The 27,142-nt window shown below is 41.0% G+C and overlaps 1 protein-coding gene across 5 annotated transcripts in view; it reads left to right on the forward strand.

Annotated features, from left to right (window-relative positions):
- PAK5 (p21 (RAC1) activated kinase 5) overlaps nt 1-27,142 on the forward strand; it is a 274,928-nt gene that overhangs the window by 160,410 nt on the left and 87,376 nt on the right. For all 5 annotated transcript variants that reach the window (XM_028525070.2, XM_028525071.2, XM_036010102.1 and 2 more), the window contains one exon: nt 17,002-17,216. In XM_028525070.2, coding sequence (XP_028380871.1) covers nt 17,013-17,216 — 204 coding nt within the window. In that variant the 5' untranslated portion in view covers nt 17,002-17,012. The remainder of the gene's footprint in view (nt 1-17,001; nt 17,217-27,142) is intronic.

A 27,142-nucleotide genomic window follows, 5' to 3' on the forward strand; every position in this document is an offset into this window, starting at 1 on the left:
CTGATTTTGATTGCCAGCCACATATATACACATATGCCTATACACATCCACTTCTATTTCAATTACCTGAGGAGTTTGCAAATTACATTATGGCAACAACCACCATGTATTTCATAATTCCTGTTGCAAAGACCTCTACAATCTTTAACCCACTATGGGAGTTTGGAGACCTTTGTACCTGCTGTAGGAGCATGTAGCTCCCCTGAAGTAGCCTTTTAAAGAGAGGGCAGGGATCGTACTGTGCTGTCCTGAATGAGTGAGTGCCAGAAATTGGAGTATTCTGCAAATTCCCAGATTTAGAGAATATTCAATGGTATGCTGGGGCTGACTATCATGGGCTTGTAAGAGCCAGTTGTGGGCATCTTTTAAAAATCCTTGTTCAGCAATGTCATGTAGCCTGAAATCAGACATGCAGGGAAAACTCGCACCACAGAAATTAGCAAATATGGTCAGGTCTTGTTTGTCCCCACCATAGTCCCTCCCCAGTTACCAGCCTACCACTGTTACTAGTTGTGATATATTTTAAACACGGTTCTGATTCTCTGTCTCTTCCTGTAGTTATACCCTTGGCAATGTCACTTTGTAGCTCCTTCCTTTAAGAGATGGACTCTGATTCCCCTCACCTGGAACCTAGGCTGGACTTCTGACTTGTATTAGTAACAGAATGTAGTGGGACCAAGGGTATGTCTATTTCAAGGCTGAGTCTTAGGAGGCCTTCTTTCTGTTTTCTCTCCCTGATACCAGCAAAACAAGCCCAGACTATCCTGCTGAAAGGTTAGAGTTCATGTGGCCATCCTAGACCAGTCAGTCTCCAGCCAACCCAGAGCTGACCACAAACACTTGAGTGAGCAAAGGCAAGACCAGAGTCACCTACCTGAGCTCAGCACAAAATGCCAGCCACAGTAGTGTGACATAAATAAATGGTTGTTGTTTTAATTCACCAAGTGTTGGGTGGCTTGTTATGCAGTATAAGCTAACTGGTACACTAATCTACTCACAACTTCCAGTAAGTTTTTTAAGCAAATAAATGTCAGCAGTATTGCCAGGATTAATGTAGGGGCCAAAGTCTATCTGGGAAACTCTTTTCCACTTAGAAAATATTTTCTGTATCAAGTTTTCTACCTACTACTCTCAGAAATTTGATGGGAATATTGGGCATTAGTATCCATGGAGCAGAATACAAAAGGAAACTGGAGAACCTGGTGCTATCTAGGCAATGCCTGTCTCAGGATGGTGGGTCACTCCCTTCCCCACTTCCATCAGTGTTGCTTCAGCCACACAGACTGCTTCTGTTGCTTAAATAAGGCTTCCTGGGGTCACTGTCCCTGGTGTTCCTTCTTCCTGGAATGCTTGTGTGAACTTTGGAAGACCACGTCTTTTTATCTACAAAGACTGAACTCTAGGCATTCTTCACTCATATTCATGTCACAATTAACCTCACAATTACTTTCCTCAAGGTTACTCTACACATCATGATTCAACAAAAATATAATGTGAGGTACATATTTAATTTTAAATATTCTAGTAGCCATGTTTTAAAATGTTAAAGGAAAGTGAGTTTATTTAATCCTAATACCTAAAATATTATTGTTTTAATACATAATCAATATTTTTAAAACTAGCAATTTTCAAGATAAAAAAACCCACCCTGTTCACAGTTGTTTATTCCAGCTTTATCTATAGTAGCCAAAAACTGGAAACAACCAAAGTGTCCCTCAATAGGTGAATGGTCAACAAACCAGGACACACCATATCATGGAATACTCCTCAGAAATTAAAAGGAACTAGCTATTGATATACAAAACAACTTGGGTGGATCTCAAGGGTATTATGCTGAGTACAAAAAAAGCCAATCTCAAATGGTCATAGACTATATAATACCATTTCTATAAGTCTCAATATTACAAGTTTATGGTGATAGAAAACAGATTAGTGGTTGCTGGGAGTGAGGGTAGAATGAAGGCAATCTTCATGGCAATGGAACAGTTCTGTCTCTTCACTGTGCTGGTGGTTACACCTGTGACTGAACGGCATAGTATGTACTGTACCAGCATCAAATGTCTGGCTCTGACATTGTATTATGATTGTGTAAGGTGTAACAGTGTGGGGCAGGGGGAGGGAGGGGAACTGGATGAAGGCTACATAAAAAGTCTCTGTACATTCTTTGCAACTTCGTATGATTCTGTAGTTATTTTAAATTAAAAGGTATATTTACATACATATATCAAATGCTTTCACATTCTTTTTATATGAATTCTACATAATTTGGTGTCTGTTGTACACTGCCTGCACATCTCGGTTTGGACTAGCCCCATTTCTGGGTTCAGTAGTCATGTATGCTAGTGGCTAGTATATTGAATAGCACATTGCTATCATATGACCTTATTTTGTTAATGTCATAGTACTTTTTATACTTTATAATTTTTTATTTCTTCTTTGCAATAATTATACCTAAAAATTATTGAATGCACATTCTGTGTCAGGCAATATTTTATTGTGTTTAACAGATACTAGCTCATTAAATATTCACAATAGTGCTTTGACATAGATATTATTAATTGTGAGAAAGCTGAGTCATGAAGGGATTAATGGCAGACCCAGGATTTGAACTCAGAAGATTGACTGTGGACATCACCATGCTTGTCTGTCGTTCTCCTCCACTAGAAAGTCTCACCTCTACTCTTTAAGGTCTTCCCCCTAACCCCACTGCTGCTTTGCCTACAGTGCTTGGTACTCAGTAAGAGCTTAATAAATGTCTCTTAAAGAGTGATAAAAACCTACAGGGAAAAATTAGAGAGCTGGGTTCTCTATTCCAGTGGCAGCTATATGTTTAAGTTGGGTTCCTTAGAAGCAGAGCCTGAGGTAGGGGTTTGGATGCATGGCTACAAGTCACACCCCATAGGCTGCCAATCTGGCTAAAACCACAGATTGTTTTCATCAACCGAAATATTTCATCCCAGGGACCATTAATTCAACAAATATTTATTGAGCACCTACTATATAAGTATGCCAGGCACAGATAAGATGGACATCGACTCATATATGGGGTTGAAGGATTTACTAAGGAAGACTAAATTTGCTTCTTGAGAACATTTGTAAAAAAGGAGAATGATCCAGGCTTTCTGAAAGGCAAGTCACCAGCATTTAAAAATTTTAAGCATATATGCTGTTGTAGGCTGAATTGTACCTCCCCATTCATATGTTGAAGCTCTAACTGCCAATACCTTGAATGTGACTATATTTGGTAATAGCATATAGAAGCATTTGAGTTAAAATGAGGACATTGGTGTGAGCCTTATTCCATATGATTGGTGTCATATTTAAGAAGAGGACTTTTGGGCACACACTGGTACAGAGGGAAGACCATATGGAAAGAGAAGACAGCTATCTACAAGCCGAAGGGAGAGGCCTCAGAAGAAACTAATGGTACTGGTCCTTTGATCTCAGACTTCTATCCACCAGAACTGTGAGAAAATTCAGCTACTTAAGCCACCTAGTTTGTGGTACTTTTATGTGGCAGCCCTAGCAAAAGAACACATAAGGCTTTCATCACATTATTTCCATAGGTGACATTCTGTGCCACAGAACTGCTCATATTCATACAGAATGATGCATGCACCAGGATTCTCACTGGAATGCTGTTTTCAAGAGTCAAAAAAAAAGCAAACCCTTAAATGTTAACCAATAAGGGAATCAATAGATGAATTATAGTACATTCCATTTTACAAAATGCTAATGCTTTTCAAAAGCAAGTATTGACGTGTGTTGTGACATGAAAAGATAGCCAAAAGTTTGTTAAAAAAAACAGCCAAAATAGGTTAAATGACATGAAAAGCTGATCCCAAAACAGTGAGCATAGTATGGCCATGTTCCTGTCTGAAAATTCAGGTGTGCCTTAGAGGGGGGACCCAAAAAACCCAGAGTTTATTTATAAAAAAATGTGTATTTATCCTTATATGTTTAAACTTCAGTCACCTTCAAAGTATTCTCCATTTAATGATATATACCTATTGAGACATTTTTTTTTACACTGCTAAAAACAGTTTTTGAACTCATTGATTTTGATGCCTTTTAGTGCTTCTGCCGTTTTTTGTTTCAGCCCTTCCACATCAGCAAAAGGTTTCCTTTTGAGGATGTTTTTTATCCAGGGAAACAAAAGAAAGTCACTTGCAGAGAGATCAGGTACATAGGGAGGGTGGAGCACAGGGGTCATACTGTTTTGGGCCAAAACTGCTGAACATTCATCACAATGTGGGCAGGTGTGCTCATAAATCACCCATCATGAAAAGTTCAAACATGTTGAGAGTCTTCAAAACAAACAAACAAACCCCCATTTAAGCCAAATACAGCCTCTCACAACACCACCAGCTAGTACACTGATACAGATGGGTTCCTAGAACACTCACCTAGTCGGGGAGTCTGTGTTAAACAAGGATTCTGCCCTCCAAAAGATAATTCCATTTTTTGGAGTCCCCCCTCGTAAACAAACAGGAAAAGATCCAGGTTTGGGATTTTGGAATGAGAACCAGTTGTGGCTGTTGACTTTCAACCTTTATTCTATATGCATTTTTTATTGTTTGAACTGTTCATGACTTGGTTGTGTTCATGTGTTACTTTTTGTAACATAATAGTTACACAAGGGACTGTGGAGAATTAAGAAGAGAGGGATTCTGCGGTTCATAAGTGGCCTCCCCGAGGAAGTTACATTTGATCTGAGACCAGAAGGGAGACTTAGGGTGAGGACTGAGATGCCAGGGCAGGGGGAGGCAGAAGGTGGAGGCGGGCAGAGGGACTTTAAGGTAATGGAGGTGACTGAGGACATAAAGTTTAATGAAGGGGAGAGGAAATAATGCCGTTAGAGAGGTGTGCAAGGAGTGCACCCAGGGAGCCCTGTGAGCTCCCTTTAATAAAGGAGATAAAGAGTTTGATTTTGATTTTAAGGTCGATGAGAAGTCATAGAAAAGGCGGAGGAGAGAGAGAGCAGGATTCGATCATATGCGCATTTTAGGAAGACTGGTCTGCCTGCAGTGTGTGGGGCTACTGGAAGGGGGCAAGTTTTATTGAAGGAAAACTTAGCTAAAAGATTTTGCAGTGGCCTCAGAGAAAGATGAGGGTGCACAGTAGTGACAGTGGGTGTGGTAGACGTAATAATGGTCCCCTTCAGATGTCTGTGTCCTAATTACTGAAATCTGTGAACATGTGAGGTGGTATTGCAAAGGGGGATGAGGGTTGTAAGTGGATTTACAGGTGCCAATAAACCAACATTAAAATAGGGAGATTATACAAATGGGTGCAATGTAATCACAAGTGCCCTTAAAAGTGGATGAGCCAAGCAGAAGAGGAGGGCCAGGCAGAGCTGTGTATAAGGAATAACAGTCAGAGACGCAAGCTTTGAATATGGAAGAAGGGTCGAACACCAAGGAATGCAGGCAACCCCTAGAAACTGGAAAAGGCAAGGAACTGGCTTCTCCCTTAGAACCTCCAGAAAGGGACACAGCTCTGCTGGTGACTTTATTTTCTCCCAGTGAGACCCATGTCAGACTTCGGACCTTCAGAACTACACAGTAATTAATTTGTGTTGTCTAAGCTGCTATATTTGTGGTAATTTGTCACAGCAGCAACAGAAAACTAATATCGTGTGAATGCTAACTGACATAAAGATGTAGTGGACACTTGGGAAGCAGTATGGAGAGGAATTGGTGACAATTGGATGTGCAGGATGATAGAGAAGGGGGAGGCAGAGGAGAGTCCCAGAATTGGCTTCAGCAATTTGATGCAACATGGTGGTATACAGTAAGATTGAGATATCCAGGGAAGGAACAGGTTGAACAAGTAGGAAGATTGTGATGTAAGTATTGGAGGTGCTGAGTGTCAAGAGTGACAAGAACCCCAGAAGAGATTTGGATACACAGATCTGGAGCTTAGGAGAGCGGTCTCGGCTGTGTCACCATATCTGGTGTCATGGGCGTAAGGAGGACCTAAACTTTTGCCATGGGATAAGACCTGGTGAAATAGGAGCTTTGACTGTAACATTTAGCACACTTTTTTTCTGCAATTTTTTGAGTGCCTACTCTGTTGATGCTATTCTACAAACTATAATTTTCTTCTTGCTACTATTTAAATATTATGTTATCACTCTAGACAGTGTGAAAATGACCACAATTTAAATATGTTTTCCTCAAAGCATGCCTTTTGTCAGTCCTGGGCATTGAGTGGTGGAAAAATGATATGGATAAGCAGAAGTCATGATGGAGAGTTGGGTTAGACCAGAGTGGTCTTGCAATGTTTAAGGTCCAGACAGTGTGGAGTTGGGTGAATGAATATGATACATCTAAGTCCAGCCACAGATTCTAGAACCAGGATGGACTCAGAAAGCATAGATGAGAAGGAACCAGCAGGTAGGTGAGATCCAACCAACTAGATCAGTGGGAAGTGCCTGAGAGGTTCACACAGTAGGGGACAAAGAAGAAGCAAGAAATCAGGTATGAAGGCTGAGTTCACGTCCAAAGGATAGACATCAGAAGCCAGAGATAGATGCACAATAGGAGAAAGGGGCTCCAGCCGTTGAGAAGGCAGGTGTTGTTGGATTAGGGCTCAGGACAGAAGTGCAGTCTGTGCAATACAGATGGGGTCCAGGTAAAGAGTAATCTTTATTCACCCAGCATGCTTTGAGGCAGTTTTTCTGACATGGGAAGCACCTGTGGGAACCCAGTGACTATCTCATGGGTTATGTTCAGAGGACATAAAATTATCCCAGGAAGGGAAACCATGTCATTTATACCTTTTGGGGTGTGATGACATTATTTTTCTTAGAAAACAACTTTTTTTTTATTTTATTTTTTGTTCCAATGTCATATTTATTTATTTTTTACATTTTTTATTGTTGTTCAAGTACAGTTGTCTCCATTTTCCCCCAATCACTACCCTCACCCTGGCCATTCCCACCTCCCACCCTCAATTCTGTCCCTCTTTGGTTTTGTCCATGTGTCCTTTATAGTTACTCCTGAAAACCCATTTTCCCCCCTTTATCCCATCCCACCTCCCCTTGGGTTACTGTCAGTTTGTTCCTAATTTCACTGTCTCTGGTTGTATTTTGCTTGCTTGTTTTTTTTATTGATTAGGTTCCACTTATAGGTGAGATCATATGCCAGGGGTGTCAAACTCACCTTGAGGTTGCCTTCAAAGGGCCAAATGTAATTTTAGGACTGTACAAATGTAACTACTGCTTAACTAGGGGCAAGGAGCTCGGCACTGCCACCAGGTAAAAACAAGGTGCGGGGCTGGATAAAACAAGGTGGAGGGCCGGATTCGGCCCATGGGCTCTTGTGTTTGCCTCCTGTGTCATATGCTATTTGTCTTTCATATCCTGGCTAATTTCACTTAGCATAATGTTCTCCAGATCCATCCATGCTGTCACAGAGGGTAGGAGCACCTTCTTTCTTTCTGCTGCATATTATTCCATTGTGTAAATGTACCATAGTTTTCTGATTCACTCATTTACTGATGGGCACTTAGGTTGCTTCCAACCCTTGGCGATTGTAAATTGTGCTGCTATGAATATTGGGATGCAGAGGGTTTTTCTGACTGATGTTTCAGGATTCTTAGAGTATAATCCCAGCAGTGGAATTGCCAGGGCAAAAGGCAGTTTCATTACAACTTTATTTTTAGATTATACTATGAACCCATCCCAAGTTGGTTTTTTTTTTTAAGATTTCATTTATCTATTTTTAGAGAGTGAGGAAGGGAGGGAGAAAGAGAGGGAGAGAAACATCAATGTGTGGTTGCCTCTAGCACACCCCCCACCAGGGACCTGGCCTGAAACCTAGACATGTGCCCTGATGAGAATTGAACCAGTGACCCTTTGGTTCACAGGCTGGCATTCAGTCCACTGAGCCATACCAGCCAGGGCCCATCCCAGGTTTTTTATATTTTCCTCTGAGTCTGAAATGTGTGATGAAATGTGTTATACTGCTTTACCTAAAAGCAGTATAACTAAAAGCCTGGTGGAGCGTTTTGTTCTCGATGCTGAGGCTGTGACAAATGCGTGTCTGAGCAATGACATCTCAACAAGGGGAGAGTGTGGCTGCTACTGTCCCTGCTGCAATATAGTTTCTCAAGCAGCCATCTCTCTTCTACCCATGACAGGCCCATCATTAAACCTAAATGATCTCAACACAGGTAGGTGTTTCCAAAGTACTTAAATACCCATTATTGCATTTACCAAGTTCTTAAAAAATCTCCTCATGAAAGGAAAAATCTCCTCATGAGGAAGTCAATGAGAAAAGAATCACTCTTGAGATGTACATTAAAGGCACCATCTTTTTATCCTCTGCTCTTATTCTAAGAATCCAGCTGTCCTGCTGGCTAAAAACCTTACTAGTAATTACTAGACTTCTCAGTAACTACTGACTTCTCACTTCAGCTCTAGGACTTGCAAACATACCCTTAAGTAGTTGTCAGTGCCAGAGTTTAGACTAATACCATTGTGATGGTGAAGGGGAACACGAACAAAAAGATTAGCTCCACCACTTCTCATTGAGTCCCTGCCCCACCCTATCTTGAACAGGCCCCTCTCTGCTAACTGCCTCCTCCCAGTCAAAGCTCCTGCAACATGGCAACCTATGGCATGGCCAAACCTATAGAGAATTTTTATGAATTTATTTGAGCCAAGCCAACAACATATGTTTGGGAGAAAGATCTCGAATGCTCTGGAGAATAACTGCTTTGGAGTTTCTTTTTTGTGTGTGTTTGAAATTAAGGAGGCAATGTAAGGTAAGGAAGGTGACATGAAAGTTGGAGAAAGCAAGATGGGGATAGTTACAGGTTAATTAAGATTATATGCTCTTTTGAGGTTGGTCTGCTTTAGGAGGGGTCTGAAAAGATGCATTTTCAAAAGCATGCTGACCTAGATGCACAGAAACAATGGACAAGAAGCTTGCTGGAGGCAGCAATAGCTTTCTACTGAAGAAGTTACAGGCCTGGGACATGACTACCCACCCTGACCAGCCCAGTTAGGAATTTATTATCAGATCATCCTGTGAGTTTACTCTCCATGGGGAAACCCCTTTTTAAAAATCCGTGAGTATATCCTTATCAGTATTATTATTCTTATGTAATATAGTCAACATAAAATTCACCATTTTAATTATTTTTAAGTGTGCAGTTCAGTAGCATTAAGAATATGCACACTGGTGTGCAGCCATCCCCACCATCCATCTCCAGAACCTTTCCCTCTTCCTCACCTGAAACTCATTCAACAGCAAGTCCCTGTCTGTCCCCTCCTCACCTTGGCTGTACCATCCTTTCTGTCTCCACAATTTTGAATGTGCCAGATACTTCATATAACTAGAATCATACAATATTTCTCCATTTGTGTTTGGTTCTTTCACTTAGCATAATATCATAAAGCTTCATCCACAGTGTGGCATGTGTCCCAAATACCTTTTTAATAAATAAGTTTAATAAATAAATTGTAAATACACTAGAAAACTAATGCCTTTTGAATTTGTATCCTAGAGCCCAAATTCCATTAAAATATCTATCTTGTGAGTATTGTCAGAATTTTGAAAAGTAGAGATATTTCCTATCAGTATGTCACCATTCTTACTGATTATTCCAGCTCTATAAATTAATAATGTCACAAGCTGTAAAAATATATAATTACCAGATGTATATATATTAAAAGTTAGACTTTGAGCAAGAAAGTTGAAAATGGAATTCATAGTCCTGAAACTGACTTCTTGAGCCAAAAGTATTCAGGAAGAAAAAAAAAATGTTAGTGGTGTTTTTCTGGGCCAGTAAGCATGTTTGCAGTCAGGTAGTTTTAATATCTTCCTGCAAGATCACTTCATTTTTCACATAAATGTAAATGTTCTTATCAATTCTCCTTCTCATGTTTGTGATGGTTAATATTATGTTTCAGCTTGACTGGCTAAGGGACCCCAGAGAGCTGATAAGCATTATTTCTGGGTGTGTCCATGAGGATGTTCCTAGAAGAGACTGGCATTTCAGTCGGTGAACTGAATAATGCAGATGGCCCTCCCCAATGTGGGTTGGCATCCTCCAAATCCTTGGGGGCCCAAATAGAACAAAAAGAGAAAGGAAGGGTGAATTTGCTCTTCCTGCTTGAGCTGAGACACCCATCTTCTGCTCTTCGATACTGATGTTCCCAGTTCTCATGCTTTGAGATTCAGAATCTGACTGACTACATCATCCTCTGATTCTGAGTCCTCTGTACTCAAATTGCACCACAAGCTTTCCTGGTTCTCCAGGTTGCAGACAGGAGGTCACGGGACATCTTGGTTAATGTAACCACATGAGCTAATTCCTATAGTAAATCCTGTTGGTTAGGTTTCCTGGGAGAACCCTGACTAACACAGTGCTTATACCATAAGCTGAGGATCTGTCAGCTAATGGACATTCTGGAGAGGCTAGAAATAGGAAACATTTGTTTATGTCTTATGTGTCATATATGGTTTCTTCACATACCTCCATCTGATCATCCAATTGCTAATATGCAGTTCAACAATCAGAGAAACTATTGTTTCCCAAACTACATACCACTTTCAGTGAATTTGGCTATGACAAAATTAGGTAGGTTTTGCCAGTACTCAAAAACTTTAGCAAGTAATGTAGAACAATAGAAGCAAGGGTAAAAAGGGCCCCAGATTAGAAATCAGCTCATGATTCAGACACCTTAACAAACACTCATTCTCTGTGAAGTGCCACTTCTCCAGTGAGGGGGAATCTAAATGGTCTGGCACCCTCTGGAAGCCCAAGCTGTCATCTGAATATTAGCCTATAGGATGGACTTTTAAAGTTTTATTTGAATACATTCTGATGTATGTTACTTTTAACATGTTTGTTTCTAATTGGTTTGAAAATATTTTAGGACAGAAATATACTACATATGGCTTGCCAAAAAGTGTAAGAAATCCAGTGGGTTGCCCCATAACTCCAAGTTCTGCTTCGCAGAGGCCACCATGTGCTTTTTCAGTTTGGGCATTATTTTTTTCTTCAGTATTTTACATATGGACAAAAATATATGTATGCAGCTATATTAAATTTAGGCAACTCCATCCTTTTATTTTCTGCTACAATAGATAGAATCTAGCTTTATTATGCAAGCTGTCCACCTCTTATATTTTACCACTAAAATTATTTTGCTATTTTTAGTTATAGCAGTAACAGGTCTTTATGTTTTGTGATATTTGTCACTGCTTACTGATAAGCTAAGAATTGTATTATGATTATGTTATCTTTCTATTCCAGTTTTTGTTTTTTTCCAAAGTTTCTTGTCTTTCTCTTCTTATTGTAATGGGCTTCTTTACAATAATCCTTTCATTTTTAAAAGACTTTACATCTTGCAAGGTGACATGTATTTTTGTTGTTGTTCATCTCCAAATTTCCTGATGCTTTATGACATCACACAGCCTCCATCTACCCACCCTACCAGCCCACCTGTGCATCCTAGGCTGGTTCCAGGTACATGATTATTGATTTTGCCTAAAATTCACTGTAAGTGACAGCAATCTCACACTGGTAATGACATAGGACTTTGTGATTAAATAGTCAATACCAGCCATAAAGAGCCAAGTCTGGGCTCCACTCTGGGCTCCAGCACTGGAACAGCAGCTTGAAGGGCACTAGTGGCATACAGGGAGAAACTGAAGTGTCTAGCATCGGGGCAAGTGCCAGGGCACAGCTCCCTCATGGACAAAACTCCACCGGCCAGGCAGTGGCCATTGTCCCTTTTCTGAGCCTTCCCCTACACAGAGCCATAGAGCAATGACTCCATATCTGAGATTCCATCAACCTGGTTCACAGGTTGCCCTACCCTGGCAATTACCCAAGGCTGTACCCCATCCAACTTAACAGCACACTTTTCTATAATAGGCCATACCACTAAGACAGAAGCTCTACCTAATACACAGAAACAAACACAGGGAGGCTGCCAAAATGAAGAGACAAAGAAATATGTTCCATATGAATAAACAAAACAAAACTCCAAAAAAGAACTAAACAAGCAAAATGGAGATAAGCAATCTAACAGATGCAGAGTTCAAAACAATGGTTATTAAGATGCTCAAGGAATTCATTTGGGTACTTCAATAGCATAAAAAAGACCAAGGCAAAAATGAAGGTTACACAAGTGAAATTAAAAAAAAATTGCAGGAAATCAACAGTGGAATAGATGAAGCCAAGAATCAAATCAATAATTTGGAAAATAAGGAAGAAAAGAGCATTCAAACAGAATAGCAAGAGGAAAAAATCCTCTCCTGCCCACCACCAAAAAAAAATGAGGATGGGGTAAGGAGCCTCTGGGACAACTTCAAACGTAGCAACATTTGAACTATAGGGGTACCAGAAAAAGAATAGAAAGAGCACAAAATTGAAAACTTATTTGAGTAAATAATGGAAGAAATTCTTTCATTCGGTAAAGGAAATAGTCACACAAGTCCAGGAAGCACAGAGTCCCAAACAAGATGGACACAAAGAGGACCACACCAAAATACATAATTAAAATGCCAAAGGTTAAAGATAAAAAGAGAATTTTAAAAGCAGCAAGAGAAAAGCAGAGAATTATTTACAAAGAAGTTCCCATAAGACTGTCCGTTGATTTCTGAAAAGAAATTTTTCAGACTAGAAGGGACTGGCAAGAAGTATTGAAAGTGATGAAAAGCGAGGGCCTACAACTTAGATTACTCTTTCCACCAAAGCTATCATTTAGAATTCAAGGGCAGATAAAATGCTTTGTAGACACAGTAAAGCTAAAGGGGTTCATTATCGCCACTATGTAACCCATAGTTTCCCACATTTATTTGACTGAGGAATCAATCCCTCCCTCCTTTCCAATTCTCCTTTCAGAGAGCTGGTAATCCCAGGAACACACTTTGATTAGTGCAAACTAGCAGGTTAATGCTCACGTTTGTTTAATAATAAAACAAGGAGATTAGTCAATAGTAGATATTAAGTCTCAAAATACCTAATCTTCCCTTTGTCAGGGAAGATACTGGCCTAAGACATGGCTACCTGCCATGACCTGCTTTTAGTTAGGAAGTTTTATGTTCAGATCATCCTATGTGGTAACTTTTGGTCTCAGCATTTGTAAGGAGAAGCCACCTTACAGGCCTCTCCTGAGCTTGCTGGGTTTAGCATGTGGTCCCTTTTCTGTCCACACTAACCAAATGATTCTGGGAGGTCTGCTAGAACTCAGGAGCAGGAGGAGGTATTCTGTGCCCTTGGTTTACTTGAATGCTAAATAGCAAGGTCTTCTGTTCTGTGTTAGGGGTTGCCTTGACTTGAGCAGTATCAGAAGCCCTCCAGCCTTACCTGCTCAGTGACTAAGTTCTACTCAGTCTCAGAAAAAGGACTAAAATCTTTGGAAAGACAGGACAGGACCCAAGAAATTCCAAGAATCTCATAGTTACCTTATTAGACCTCGCCATATCCACCAACCTGTATTTCTAGGGGAACAGGGACTTCTAAGAAGGACAGGGGTGTGTCCAGTAGAGAAGGCAAATGCAGGGAGCAATGCATCACCCAGTGATGAAAAGCATGCACTTTCATCAAAGAGGGAGGTTCTGAGTCTCTCCCTTTGCCAATTTCTAACCTGGGCTCTGAGTTTCTGTAAAATGGGGGTATGATAATAACACCTCCTGTGAAGAAAACAGTTACCATAGCCAGCCTGAGACTGCCTACCCAGAAAAGTCCATTTGCTAGGTTGGCCCTTGACTGGCATCTGGGAACTTGGATTTTAGATGGGTTCCCATCATTCCCCCATAAGAATGGTTCACTGTGGTGAAACAGTTTATGCAAAACATGTGGTTTGTGCTGAACCCCTGCTTTCCTTCTAGAATCTGGAATTTTGGCACAGACCCAGCAGGGGGTGCCTAAGTGACCAATAAATCCCCTAGGCACCGAGTCCCTAATAAGCTCCCCTGGTAGACACAGTTTTATGTGTGTTGTCACAATTCAGTGCTGGAGGTATTAGTCACATTCTGTGTGAGTCCTCTGGGAGAGGATCCCTGTGGTCTTGTGCCTGGTTTCCTCCAGACTCTGTCCCACATGCCTTTTCCCATTGCTGGTTTTGCTTTGCATCCTCTCCCTATAATCAGTCACAGCCATGAATATGACTATATGCTGAGTCCTGTGAGTTCTCCAGGCAAATCAAACCTGGGGTTGGTCTTGAGGATGCCAGGTATTGTGAATTTTAAGTGAGATCATATACACTGAAATTTAACACCATGCCAGGCATCAACTAAGCATAGACTAATCAGAGAGAAGATACCATGAACCAAGCAGATCTTCCCTTCCCTGCTATGTGTGCCTCTGCCCCAGAGTATAAAAAGCACATGGACTTGGTCTGTCTTCCCCCTAGTGTGGGATTCCTCACTGCTATCTGAGCTATGACTGCCACTAATGGACTATCACTATACACCACAGAGAGTCTCTCTCTGCATTTAGTTGGGTATCAGCTTTGTAGGAATGTTGCTTTAGGATTTGGAACTTTTATTTTCCTTTTCAGTTGCTTCCTGTGTAACACTTTAACTCAAACTTATTAGAGTGTTGGACTGTACTTATTACCACTTAGGTTATAGTTGTATAGTTTCACAGGATGCAACATAGGTAAATTAATTCATTCTTGGGTTTTCTTTGTACAAATGTCTTATTTAAAAACAAGAACTGTATTAATTCATTAATAACTTTCTTTTTATACTCTCACTTGAATGGCATAGTAACTGCTGGGAAATTCACAGTCAGGAAGAGAATAGTAAGACATTTCTATTCTGGTTCTAAAAATATTTGGCCTTGCACTTTTAGTGCTTGTTCAGGTATAAATATATGAAAAATAATTCTTCTAAAATGAGTTTTCTAAATGATTGTTTTAATAAATGGTCATAAGTTTATTAAAATATCAAGTGGACTCAGCCAACATGTGACCAAATTATATCTTCCAATGTATTTTTATTTTCACTAAACACCAAGAGGTGGTGTATAGAGCCACTTACTTACTCAGCATAACTTCCCAGCCACTCAAAACATTCCAGGCCCTCAACCACCTGGACAGTGGCATTATAACCAAGACTCCTCTGAGTTGACACAATTGTACAACAGCTAATACAGTTACCCAGATTGGACATTGTTACTTGAGACTTTGAAGCAGCAAAAACAGAAAGAAAAATAGGCCTCTGAAGATGCAAGGAATGGGATAATAATCAGGTCTTTGCATTTCTGTGACTGTAAGCTTTTTCCCTGCAACAATTTACTCCAAAATATAATGGCATAAAGCAACAGCCATTTATTTGTGTCCTGATTCTGCAGGTCGGCACTTTGAGTCCAGCTTGGCTGGATGGTCCTTCAGCTTGTTTGCCTGGGCTCACCTGGTGGGTGGCTGCCGGACAGTGAGGCAGCTTTGCCTCCAGGGCTGGCTGTTGTCTGGCCTGGTGGGTGGCTGGGCTCCACAGTCTGTTGTCCTCCAGCAGGGCAGCCTGATTCTTGTGCTGGCTGTTGGTTCCAGAGCAGCAGGAGGGATTGTGTCATGGTTTCAGTTGTCCTGTGGCCTGCAGCAGATTAGATGATCCGGTTCAGAGTCAGTGTGGGAGAGGCCCACCCAGGGTGTGGACACTGGGAGGCAATGTCCGGTGTCATTCCTGAGACAATCTGTCACAGCTGGCTTCCTTTACTGTTTTACACTTTGGCATTGGTGCACTCAAAAGTTTAAAATCAATTGATCAATAATTATGAACCTACTGGTAGAAAAGTACTTAAAGAAAAAATATATATGTATGCACACACACATATATATACACACACATATAATGTATATAATATATGTATGTGTATATATGTATTATATATAATATATATTATATACACACACACACATATATATATAGTTTTCCAGGAGAAGCAAATCAAGGCATTTTGAGCTTTTATCATATTTTATTAGTTTTTCATTAGCACCTTATATTAGTTTTCTAAACTAGTCCAAAATAACAAGCAGGGTAGATGGGAGAAAGGACTTTGGAAGAGTCTGGGAGTTAAGGTTATAAAGGATCTGATCACTATTGATAGAATATATATATTCAGTGCTGTGATCTGAATGTGAGCCAACAAAATGCCTATGTTGAAACCCTAACCCCCACGGCAATGATATTTGGAGGTGGAGCCTTTGGGAGGGGATTAGCTCATGAGGGTGTAGCCCTCATGAATGGAATTCTGGCCCTTATTAAAAAGGCCTGAGAGAGCACCTTTGTCCTTCCCACCATGTGAGGTTACAGCAACAAGACAGCTATCTAGGAAGCAGGTCCTCCCCACAAACTGAATCTGCCAATACCTTGATCTTGGACTGCTAGCCTCCAGAACTGTGGGGAACAAATTTCTGTTGTTCTTAAGCCATCCCCACTCTGGTATTCTGTCATAATAGCCCAAACAGACTGGACATCCAAGTAGGGGATGTAGTAGGAGCTTGAGAAAACTGCTTTAAGAAGATCCTGCTTGCCCAGTGTACAAAGAAGAAACAGGAATTTTAATGATGGATGAAGGGAAGAGACGAAAAGAAGGAAGGAGGGAGAGATCACAGAGAATAAGTGGTTTTTACCTGGCATTCAAACCCAAGTTCTCTCACATGTTTTCTATACCATAAAGCTCACAGTGCTGCAAGAATTTTAAAACATGTAACACCTGACTATTTAAGTCAGTGGCACTAGCCTTTTTTTCTTAGATTGTCAAAAAATAAAATGACAACACAATAGCCTTCCAGTATGAGTGAATCAAAATTATACCTATTATTTTGTCAGGTTGGCCAAAAAGATAATATAATGTATTTTTTGGTGTGCTGTAGAATTTTAGTAATTAGTTTATGTGTGCCAAGAAATAAAAAAGGTTGAAAATTGCTGGTATAGAGGAATTAATGAAAAAGTGTAACTGTGAATGAATTAGTTTTCCTTTGGCTGGCAAGATCTAAATAGCTGCATCTTTTCTGTTTGCATTTCCCAGGTTTCTGCATCATGTTTGGAAAGAAAAAGAAAAAGATCGAAATATCTGGCCCATCGAACTTTGAGCACAGGGTCCATACCGGGTTTGACCCACAAGAGCAGAAGTTCACAGGCCTGCCCCAGCAGTGGCACAGCCTGCTGGCAGACACAGCCAACAGGCCAAAGCCTATGGTGGACCCCTCGTGCATCACGCCCATCCAGCTGGCGCCCATGAAGGTAGGGCAAGGGTTTGTCTTTAAGATGACTTAAGAAGCATGTCCTCATTTGATAAAGTGTATCATCTTTACGGGCAAACTATAAAATGCCTAAGTGGTGTATTTGTTTTTAAATATCCACAGGTTAGCCATAATTATTCTTCCATGATTATAATGCTCACCACTTACTATAAATTGCAGCACATGCAAAGGAACCTCTCGCTTTTACATGTGAGATCTTTTGTTAAATCAGACACATAAAATGCAATCATACAATAGGAAATGTTTATTCCACTTGAAACGATAGTTGCTAATCTTCATACTGAAGAATATTATCCACTCCTTCTGGTAAATATTGGCAATAACTTTTGATTATACATTACTTAGACAACCTTTTGTTGTTTTGCATTTGCCCTCAGAATGTTTAAACTTTTCTTCTGTATAAAATTTTTTATTAACATATTTTATAATAAGTGATTTTTATGTATGTGCTTATATACACACATGCACATGTATACATATACAGGGTTTTATATGTAATCACATATATTTATATAAGTATGCATACATATATATTCAAATTTGTCTTTATAGTCTAACAAATAGCTGTTTCAAATAAAAGTGAATCATTTGAGTCCTGCAATGGGATATGATTACTGTAAAGAAATGGCTAGTAGATTGTTGGGAAGAAATGTTCATGAAATAATTGCAGTTAAAACAGAAATCAGGCTCAATAAATTTCAGATACATTAAGTTTCTACAAAGAAAATCCAGCCATTGCAGTTTTCTTCTGTACCTCAGAATAAGAATTCCATAGACCATCAAACAATTGCCCCAAAAGCTCCATATGGTAGTTAAACATTTTTGAAGTTTATCATTATGTTGTCCAATAGATCAGATTCTATTCTATATCTCTTGTTGATTATATTAGCAGACATCTGAGGTACATGAATACCTTATTCTATGTTAACAAGAATATTGACTACATTATATTTAAATGATAGGAAAAACAAAAGTGGATGCATTTCTTAAAGGTTGCAAAGAAGGACCATAGGTGATGAATTATGTGGAATGTGTGTTAGGTATCATCTGAGCTGACTAAATTAGAATTGCAATTTCATCATTCCGTGTTGCCTTGGTCATTCTGTTCTGCTGTTGACCATGTGAGTGTGCTCAGCCTAAAGATCAATGTAGGTTCTTCTAATCCTGTGTCTTATGATTTTGATTTTCTAATAGGATTTTGCCACTTTTCAGGCCAGCTAAAATAAAAATATATAAAAGATGAATATTTGAGAAGATAAATCTATAGGGACAAAAAGACCTATTTTAAATAGGTATTGATTGATATTTAATAGAAACTGACCAATTAACCAACTCTACTGGTTAACACTAGGCAATATCTTACCATTGAATATATTTTCCCCCAAGAGAAGGCTAATGCTTGAGTAATGACTAAATAGGAGGGCAGGTCAGATGGGACGAGGGACTGGATGGTGTAGGAGCTTGTGTATGGCTCAGTCAGGAGTTTGCTGTTGGTTAATCCCCCCTGTGTGGAGGGCACAGGACTGAGATCAACAAATTGTCTTGTTACAAAATGAATCGATCCATTTAAAGGTCGGATCCAACTTAAAGTGCCCACTATGCTGATTTGATATGCAGTCTGGCAGGTTTTAGGGACACACCAGTTAAATGGGTATGAATGGTCAAGATGCCAGGAGACCTTCCGACTTTACATTTGTCAAAAGATATTTAAGAAAAACATAAAACTTACAGAAGAAATAATGTGCTGTGAAAACTTAATTTTTTATTAAGGAAAATGGAACTAAAGAATGAAACTTGTTGGGCAGATTACCTGTAATTTAAAACCTTTTGTCAAAAGCACCCCTTGAAAAGGCCCACAACAGTGTCCATTAAGATGGCTGGAACCAAGGCTGTCACCAGGAGGGCAGGCTGTTAATCTTTGGCTAAACTTATCTCTGATACTTCTACACTTGCAAAAGCAGAGGGGAAAGCAGACTTAGTTGGACTCCCTGTACTCCTCAGTGCCCGGAATCCCTCCTCCCGTTCTCAGTGTGCCTCTCGGCTTCCCACTGCTCCAGAGACGAGGAAAAGCTTCACACAGGCTTCACGTTTGCTTAAATCTGGGAGATTTGGGCAAGGTCACTTTGTTCCAAAAAAGTAGATAAAGCCAAAACCAAAGCAAGATTAATTACGTGTCTTCATTTCTATGACCCAACCATATCTAGAAACTTCTGAAAAGCATTTTTTTCTTGTATCAGTGAAGTTAGTATTTGACCTGCTCCATGCCTGTCCCTCCAACTCTTTCCCCTCTCGTTTTCTCTCTCCCTCCCCGCTTCCTTTCCTCTCTCTTCTCTTTTCTTCCTATTTCTCTTATATACGCACACCCCTCCAAAAGTTACAAAAAAAAGGAAAATGATATCAACCACTAAAAGTAGCATCTTTATTTTTTTAGTACAGTGTTTCACTTAAGCTCCCTTAACATTTCCTTTTAAGGACTGAACAGCTTTAAGTTCAAATGACCTAGTGGTTATTAAAAAAAAAAAAGATAAGCTGATGTGTTCAGGGTAATGGAACTCATAGCAGGAAAGCTGTCACTGCAGGTCCTTCCATTTTGAGGAGGACAGGGCGTTAACCACACACCTTGTCCAGGCTGTTGACTGGCTCATCCCAGCACCCCGTGTGACACTTCTGTAATCACAAATGAGTGGATCCCATACCTGCAGCTCCCTGGGACAAGGAGAAAATAACTGGCTTTCATATTCTATGATCCTGGAATTTGGAAGATGGAGCCTAGGATCCCGATCAGAGGTGGACAACTATGACCCCATGAACAAATGCTCAGTTACTGTCAAGAGTTTAATATCTGCAGTCACCCTCAAGGCCAAGGTGAACATAAATACAGTGTAGCATGTCAAGGAAATCATCATTAGCAGGTTGTACTGGAAAGTCATTTATGACTAAGTGATTGTTCCATCTATCTCTGAAGGCTTTCTCTCTTTCACTAATTAATGTGCCTTGCCCAGCATTCCTGCAGTGACTGTGGTCTCCTGCTTTAATGCCACATAGTGACAGAATGCAGGCAGTGGTTCTGTGACCACTTCACTTTGACTGTTTTACCCCAATTCTATTCACAGAGCAGATGTTCATGTGAGGCGAAGCAGGCATCAAATCTACAGTCATGTGCAGATTTTGCAGAAATACCCCTTGAAATGGGTCTGAAGAAATCCACAACATTATTACCAGACATTGGATAGTGTTTTACTGAGTATATAATATTTATTATTTTATGGCATTCTAATGATAACCATTTAATAGTTTTAACCCAGTCAGATAGATGAAGAAACCTTGACTCAACACAGTGGACTGATCTATTTAAATTTACTCAATTTCTGATTTGAACCCAGATCTCATATCAGAGACCCAGCTGCTTTCAATCATCCCACACCTTTCTTTCCTCCTCCTGTGCCTTTCTTTCCAAAAGAGTTAGTGATTGCTCTGTGTGCCCCCCACCTCCAAAGTATTTGCTTTTGACGTGGAAAATACAATAACAATTCCAAGGACAGAACCTCATTTTGCAGTGTCAGATAGATGAATGGGGTGGTGATACTTCTGAGCAGGAGAAATTTTCTAGTTTGCTTCCAGTAGTATAAGAAAGATTGATTGGCCTAGAGAAGTTTGGCCAAAAAAAACAATAATAATAACAATCAGAGATGTCGGTGATCAATCATGGCCCTGATCAGGCTTGGTTGCATAGGTGCCTCACCTATACCATTTGGTGGCCTGAATTATTTAACTCTGTCCTTCATTGTTCTTAAAACAGCATCATAGAGGGCTAAGTACTTCCTCATCCCTTAAATTTGGACTTGGCCATCAACTTGCTTTGGCCAATGGGGTGGTGAGGTCAAAGACTTGAAATGTATAGTTGAGATTTACCTTAGTGCTTTTACCATCACCATAAGAACATGCCTTGGAGAGTTCAGTGACTCCAGAAGGGTGAGCAGAAGCACCCCGGCCCATCTGCATCCCTATAGTTTGAAAGAGTTGCCCTCAGCCCCAGGTCCATTGTATGAGGTCTGTCCAGAGGGTATCCAGCCATGTAATATCAAAAACAGAGACATATATTGAAGAAGATACAGGATACAAGAAATATTGTGCATAGGACAATGATGCCTCTGTCCCCTTCAAAGTGGGCAATTTGGGACCTCATACAGTTCACCCAGTCGCCATCAGATTCCCTGTCATATTTTCCTGAATCTCATTAATCGTCTGAATTTTCTTCCCTTTCAAAGGTGATTTTGGTTTTGGGGAAAGCCAGAAGTCACAGGGCACCAAATCTGGGCTGTAGCAGGGCTGAGACACTTGGGCGATTTGATGTTTTACCAAAAAAAATCTGCACTAGATTTGTTGCCTAAGCTGGCATGTTGTTGTGGTGAAGCTGCCTATCACCAGTTGCCCATAGCTGTGGCCTTCTGAATCATCTGAATAGTTTCAATGGAGGAATATTCTAGTTAACACAAAATTTGATGCAGAGTCATTACTCTATTTGCTTAGTCATTTTGAATGTGATGCCACAGAGTACACATGCTCACTCAGCGGCATCAACTGCCCCCACTGACTAGTACAGTGAAGTTATTATTGTTCACACATGTGCATTCCAATACACTCTCCTTGGCTGCCAGGTTACATCGATGTCTCACAAGCTGCTCTTATTATATTAACCATGGCTGGACTTTCTCCAGACAGACCTCTGTCTGGAATTACACTAAGAATGGGGGGTTGTTGTGCAGCATCACTGGACAACTGATGGATATACTACCTCAGCCCTCCTTTTTTTTTTCAAACAAGTGATATTTACTTCATCTTTTAGGTACAATCATACCTCATTTTGAGCTTTGCTTCATTGCACTTCAAACTTGTGTTTTTCACAAATTGAAGGCAATACCCTCCAACAGCAAAAAGATTATAATTGGCTTTATTGTGAGACTCTCACTCATCGTAGTGGTCTGGAATCGAACACAGTATATCTGAGGTATGCCTGTTCTGGGAAGCAAGACTTATCAAGGTTAAAGGAGTTGCTGAAAGTCCACAACCGGTAACTGGAAAAGAACCAGGATTCAAACCCCAACCCCTGACTCAAAAACCCATGCTTGTAACCACCACACCACCCTGCCTCCTGATGAAAAGGGTGTGTTTAGACACAAGTGTTTCATGCATAAGTGCTGCTAAGTCTAAACAAAGTCACTTCCTTCACACCTAGTCCTGCCTTTTCATCTGACAGATGACACAACTGACCCAAGTAGGTCAAGTGAATTTTCCCAAGGTCACAGAACAAGTTGATGTCAGATGTCAGATACTATTTCTGTGTAAAGGGATGCTTCTGATTCAAGCATTTAGAAAGCCTGGAGTTAGCTCATAAACTAGCACTCACTTGAGACTCTGACAGGGATATCATTTAAATGCCTACCTCCCTGCAATTTCTTATCATTACTGCCATATGACTTTATTTTCCAGTTGTAGAGTACTCAGAGCTCTCTGCAGAGTCTTTCATTATGCATGTAATCCACACAGTCTTCTCAAGTGAATTAGGCAGGATGTTTAAGCAGGAAATGTCAATGAAAGTGTGCACCAAGAAGCAAATGAGTAAACGTCCAAATGCGGCTGCTCACTCTGTCTCCAGGATGGCCTGGCTGCTTCTCCGGACAATCACATCTGCAGTCAAAAGGCAAACCCTCAGAGCACAGCTTCCCTCTGGGCCTCTGTTGGTTTCCTAGTGAGTGGCCTGCTCTGAACCCTGGTCAGCTAAACTCCGATGAAAGTGGTTGTGCTTTCATAACTGGAAAATTCTATATAAAGGGAGATATTTTCAGGAATGCCTTATTTTGCCCCAGCGCTTCTCTCCCAGAGGGGCTGACCAAGCTGAAAATAATCTTCTAAATCAAAAGAAAAAAGCATGTGGCTCTCTGTGACTCCCACACATGCTAGGAACTTCAAAGATTTAATTTTATCTCTCATTTAGCATCTTAACAGAAATTGGGGCACTAAGGTGGCAACTGTAGGCTTCTTTACTGTGCTGACAAATCCTGAAGTTTTTATCACTGTTGTCATGTAATATTACATATAAGCCTTGCATTGTCAACTGTGTTAAACTAGTAAGAAAGCAGTTTATCAATACTTTGATCATTTCCAAGCAGCATATCACTATCCAACTGATTGGACACCACTGCTATTACCAATAATGTTAAAATTTCAATGAAAAAAGCTGTGCCCAAAATGGCAGTAATCTAAGCATTTGCTATCATTTTGTTGCTGGATAACAAGTTACCACAACCCTCATGACCTAGAAGAACAAACATTTGTTACCTCACAGTTTCTGTGAGTCTGGAGTCTAGGCAGGGCTCACCTGGGTCCCTCTGCTCAGGGTCTCCAGAGATACCAGCAGCTGGGTTCCACCTCCCTCAGGAGGCTTCCCTGGGGAGGAATCCTTTAGGTTGTTGGCATAATTCACGCCTTTGCTGTGGACCTCATGGAAGTTGCTTCTTCAAGACCACAGGAGTCTTATGCACATGTCACAACAGAATCATGAAATGATACCCCAGCACTGATGCTACATCATGTAAAACATAAGCACAGGAGTGACATCCCATCACCTTTGCCATGTTCTATTGGTTGGCAGCAAGGCACAGGTCCTGCCCTGGCTCGTGGAGAGGGGATTACACAAAGGCAGGAGCCCCAGGACAGGGGCTTCACCCTAGGGATGGTCCACTCTGGTCCCCGTTGTCTCTCCCACATGCAAGATACATTCACCCCAGCCCAAGGTTACCTGAGTGTCATCCTGTTAGGACATCATCTTAAAGTTAAATCAGGGTCAGGTGTGGGTAAAGGGCTTGCATGTAAATCTATTAATCACAGGTGCTGGGGCACGGCTTCTCTTCCACTGTGCACCTGTGGAACTAAAATGACCGGTGTCTGCCCCCAGCCCTCCCAGCATGTGATGGTGGGGCAGGTACAGGGTAATAGTTACAGACATTTCAGTCAAACAGGTGAAATGGAAGGGGAAAAAAAGTCACTGGTCCAGAGCTCTTAGGAAACCCGACCTGGAAAATGTTGGGAGTTCCTTGGTTAGGTTTCAGGGACTGGCGACCATCCCATGTCTCAGGCTCCACCCTCTGGTTCCTGGTTGTGCTCTCCTTTTTCATGGAAGGTAGATCAAGTTTGCAGTGGAGCAGTTTTATCAGCCCTCTCCCCACAGTCAGTAGAATTTGACGTGTATGACAGCTTCCTTTTGTTTTGTAATATCTCTGTCCCTTGCAGTCAAGGTAGCAATATTTCTATTTAAACAATTTCTCAATAACTTTGCAAAGCTTGTGGGGATTTCACTGTGGTTCACTCCATTAGGCAAAATCCATATATATATATATATATATATATATATATATATATATATATATATCTCCTCACCTGAGTACATTTTTTAAAATTGATTCTAGAGAGGATGAGAAGGGGAGAGGGGGAAGGAGAGAGAGAAAGACATCGACCTGACGGGGGATCAAAACCACAACCCAGGTATGTGCCCTGAGTGGAATCAAGCCAGCAACCTTTTGATGTATGGGATGACGCTCCAACCAACTGAGCCACACCGACTCCACAGATACTTTTAAGATAAACCGTCTTGCCCTTTGGCCTCCTGCTGAGATGGCTGAGGGACAGTGCCCTTCATCTTCCTAGAGAGTCTCTGGTTTGAGAAGATCTGTGAGGCACACCCTTAATTTCTTAAAAAGGCCTTTGTGTGATTCATAGTCTGCCCTTCAGTGTTTCCGAGTTTTAACAGCTGTGCTGTCACACCCTCAGAACATGTTTCCTGAGAGGCCAGCTCTTCGTTTTCACATCTTTGCCATCTGGAGAAGCTCAGTATTTTTTAAGACATGAGATTCTGGTTCCTTTTTTTAAAGTTATTTTTTCAATTACTTTCTCTCCTCTCGCATTTTACTGTGAGCAGAAGGAAGCCAGGCAGCACCTTCTGCACTTGGAGGCCTCCTTGGGCGTGTTGCATTTGTCACATCCAGCTTCTGCTTCCCACAAAACTCCAGGAGACACTTTTGCCAAACTTCCTGCCACTGCAGAGCAAGGACCCACTTCCTCCAGCTTCCAAAAACACATTCCTCATATGCTCCTGAGCCTCACCATCAGCATCCTCAAAGTCCTAAGAAATGAGAGTTTTGACTCTCTACTGTGTTCCTCAAAATTCCATCAGCCTCTGCTCACTTCCAAGTTACAAACACTCCTGTACCACCATGGACTGAATTGTGTCCTCCCAAAATTCATATGTTGAAGCCCTAACCCCCACCCCATGTGAATGCATTTGGAGATGGGCCTTTAAGGAAATAATTAAAGTTAAACAAGGTTAGAAGCCTGGAGCCCGAACCCTATAGAATGGGTGTCCTTATAAGAAGAGGCACCGGGGGCATGCAGTCACAGAGAAAAGATTATGCGAGGACACCACAAGAAGATGGTCATCTGCAAGCCAACAAGAGAGGCCTTAGAAGAAACAGCCCTGCTGACACCTTAACCTTAGATTGATAGTCTCCAGAACTGTGGGAAATGCATCTGTTGTGTAAGCCGCCCATTGCGATACTTTGTGATGGCAGCCCTTGCAAGCTAACGCACACATGTTTATTTGTTACAGCAACACCCACGTCCAGATACCAAAATTTGTAACCAGTTACCATTACTCAACATTTAGCACTCCACATTTATTAATAGCCTTACAGTTTTTATTGGCCAGGAGTTGGGCACAGTTTAGCTGGATCCTCTGCTCAGGCTCTCACAGGCTGAGATCAAAGTGTCAGCCGGGCTGCCTTCCCATCCAAGGGCTCGCCTGGGGAAGAATCTGCTCCCCAAAGCTCACTTAGGTTGTCGGCAGAATTAATTTCCATGTACTGAGACCAGGAACAGAAAGAAGTCAAGAAAGAGTGTATTGATGAATAGTAACTGCTGTGGGCAGCTGGAGCGCAGTCCTACTGGGGATGCCCTGAGAGACTTTCTAGAACAGATGTCAGACTTGTCCCACCCAGCAAGGAAGCTGGGGTATCTGTCCACCTCCTCCAATCCCTCACTGTGTGCAGGTGGCTCCCACGAATTCATCTCCTGGTAGAATCCACCTCCCCTGCCCTTGACCAAGCATTCCCCAGCAGCCAGAAAACACTTCCAGGTCAAGAGAATCAGGAAACCTTCAGTGCGGACAGGAACTGCCTGCAGGTGACCTCCCAGTGGGCTGAGGGGATACAGGCACAGCACCGAAGACCCCTGCTGTCAGTGCAACATCCGCTTTCATTTCTTCATCAAATACTGGTTGTGAACCTACCATGGTCTAGGTGAGGAAGCTCTAGAGGAAAATGATATTTGATCCCCATTGCTACAGAGTACACAATCTAGTGGGAGAGGTAGATTTGTACAGACAAACAAGGTATAATAAATCTTACAATAGAATAGATAACAATGGGTATGTGAACATTTTGTTGTGAAAGTTTTGAGAATGGAATGGCTATACTTCTTAGAAAACTTAGGGAAGATAGAATTTTGGATTTTGAAAGGATTCAGTCTTATATTCATGCCTAATGAAAGGATACCTCAAGATGAGAAAATGACTTTACCAAGAGGCCGTGACAGTGTCTTGGTTAAAAGTCCTGTGGAGCCAGACTATCCAAGATCAACCCAGAACCGTGGTTCTGCCTGTTTCAGATTTTGGACCTTGCCCAAGTTACTGAACCTCTGTGTGCTTCAGTTTCCTTATCTGTTAAAACTGGATATAACAGTGCTACTCAAAGGGCTGGTGTGAGAACTTAACAGTCTAATACATTTAGAATATTACTGGTCAGTAATTTTGTAATCATTTTTATTATTACTCTATTACAGTTTATCCCCATTTTT

This window comes from Phyllostomus discolor, chromosome 9 (genome assembly GCF_004126475.2).
Source record: "Phyllostomus discolor isolate MPI-MPIP mPhyDis1 chromosome 9, mPhyDis1.pri.v3, whole genome shotgun sequence".
Taxonomy (NCBI): Eukaryota; Metazoa; Chordata; class Mammalia; order Chiroptera; family Phyllostomidae; genus Phyllostomus; species Phyllostomus discolor.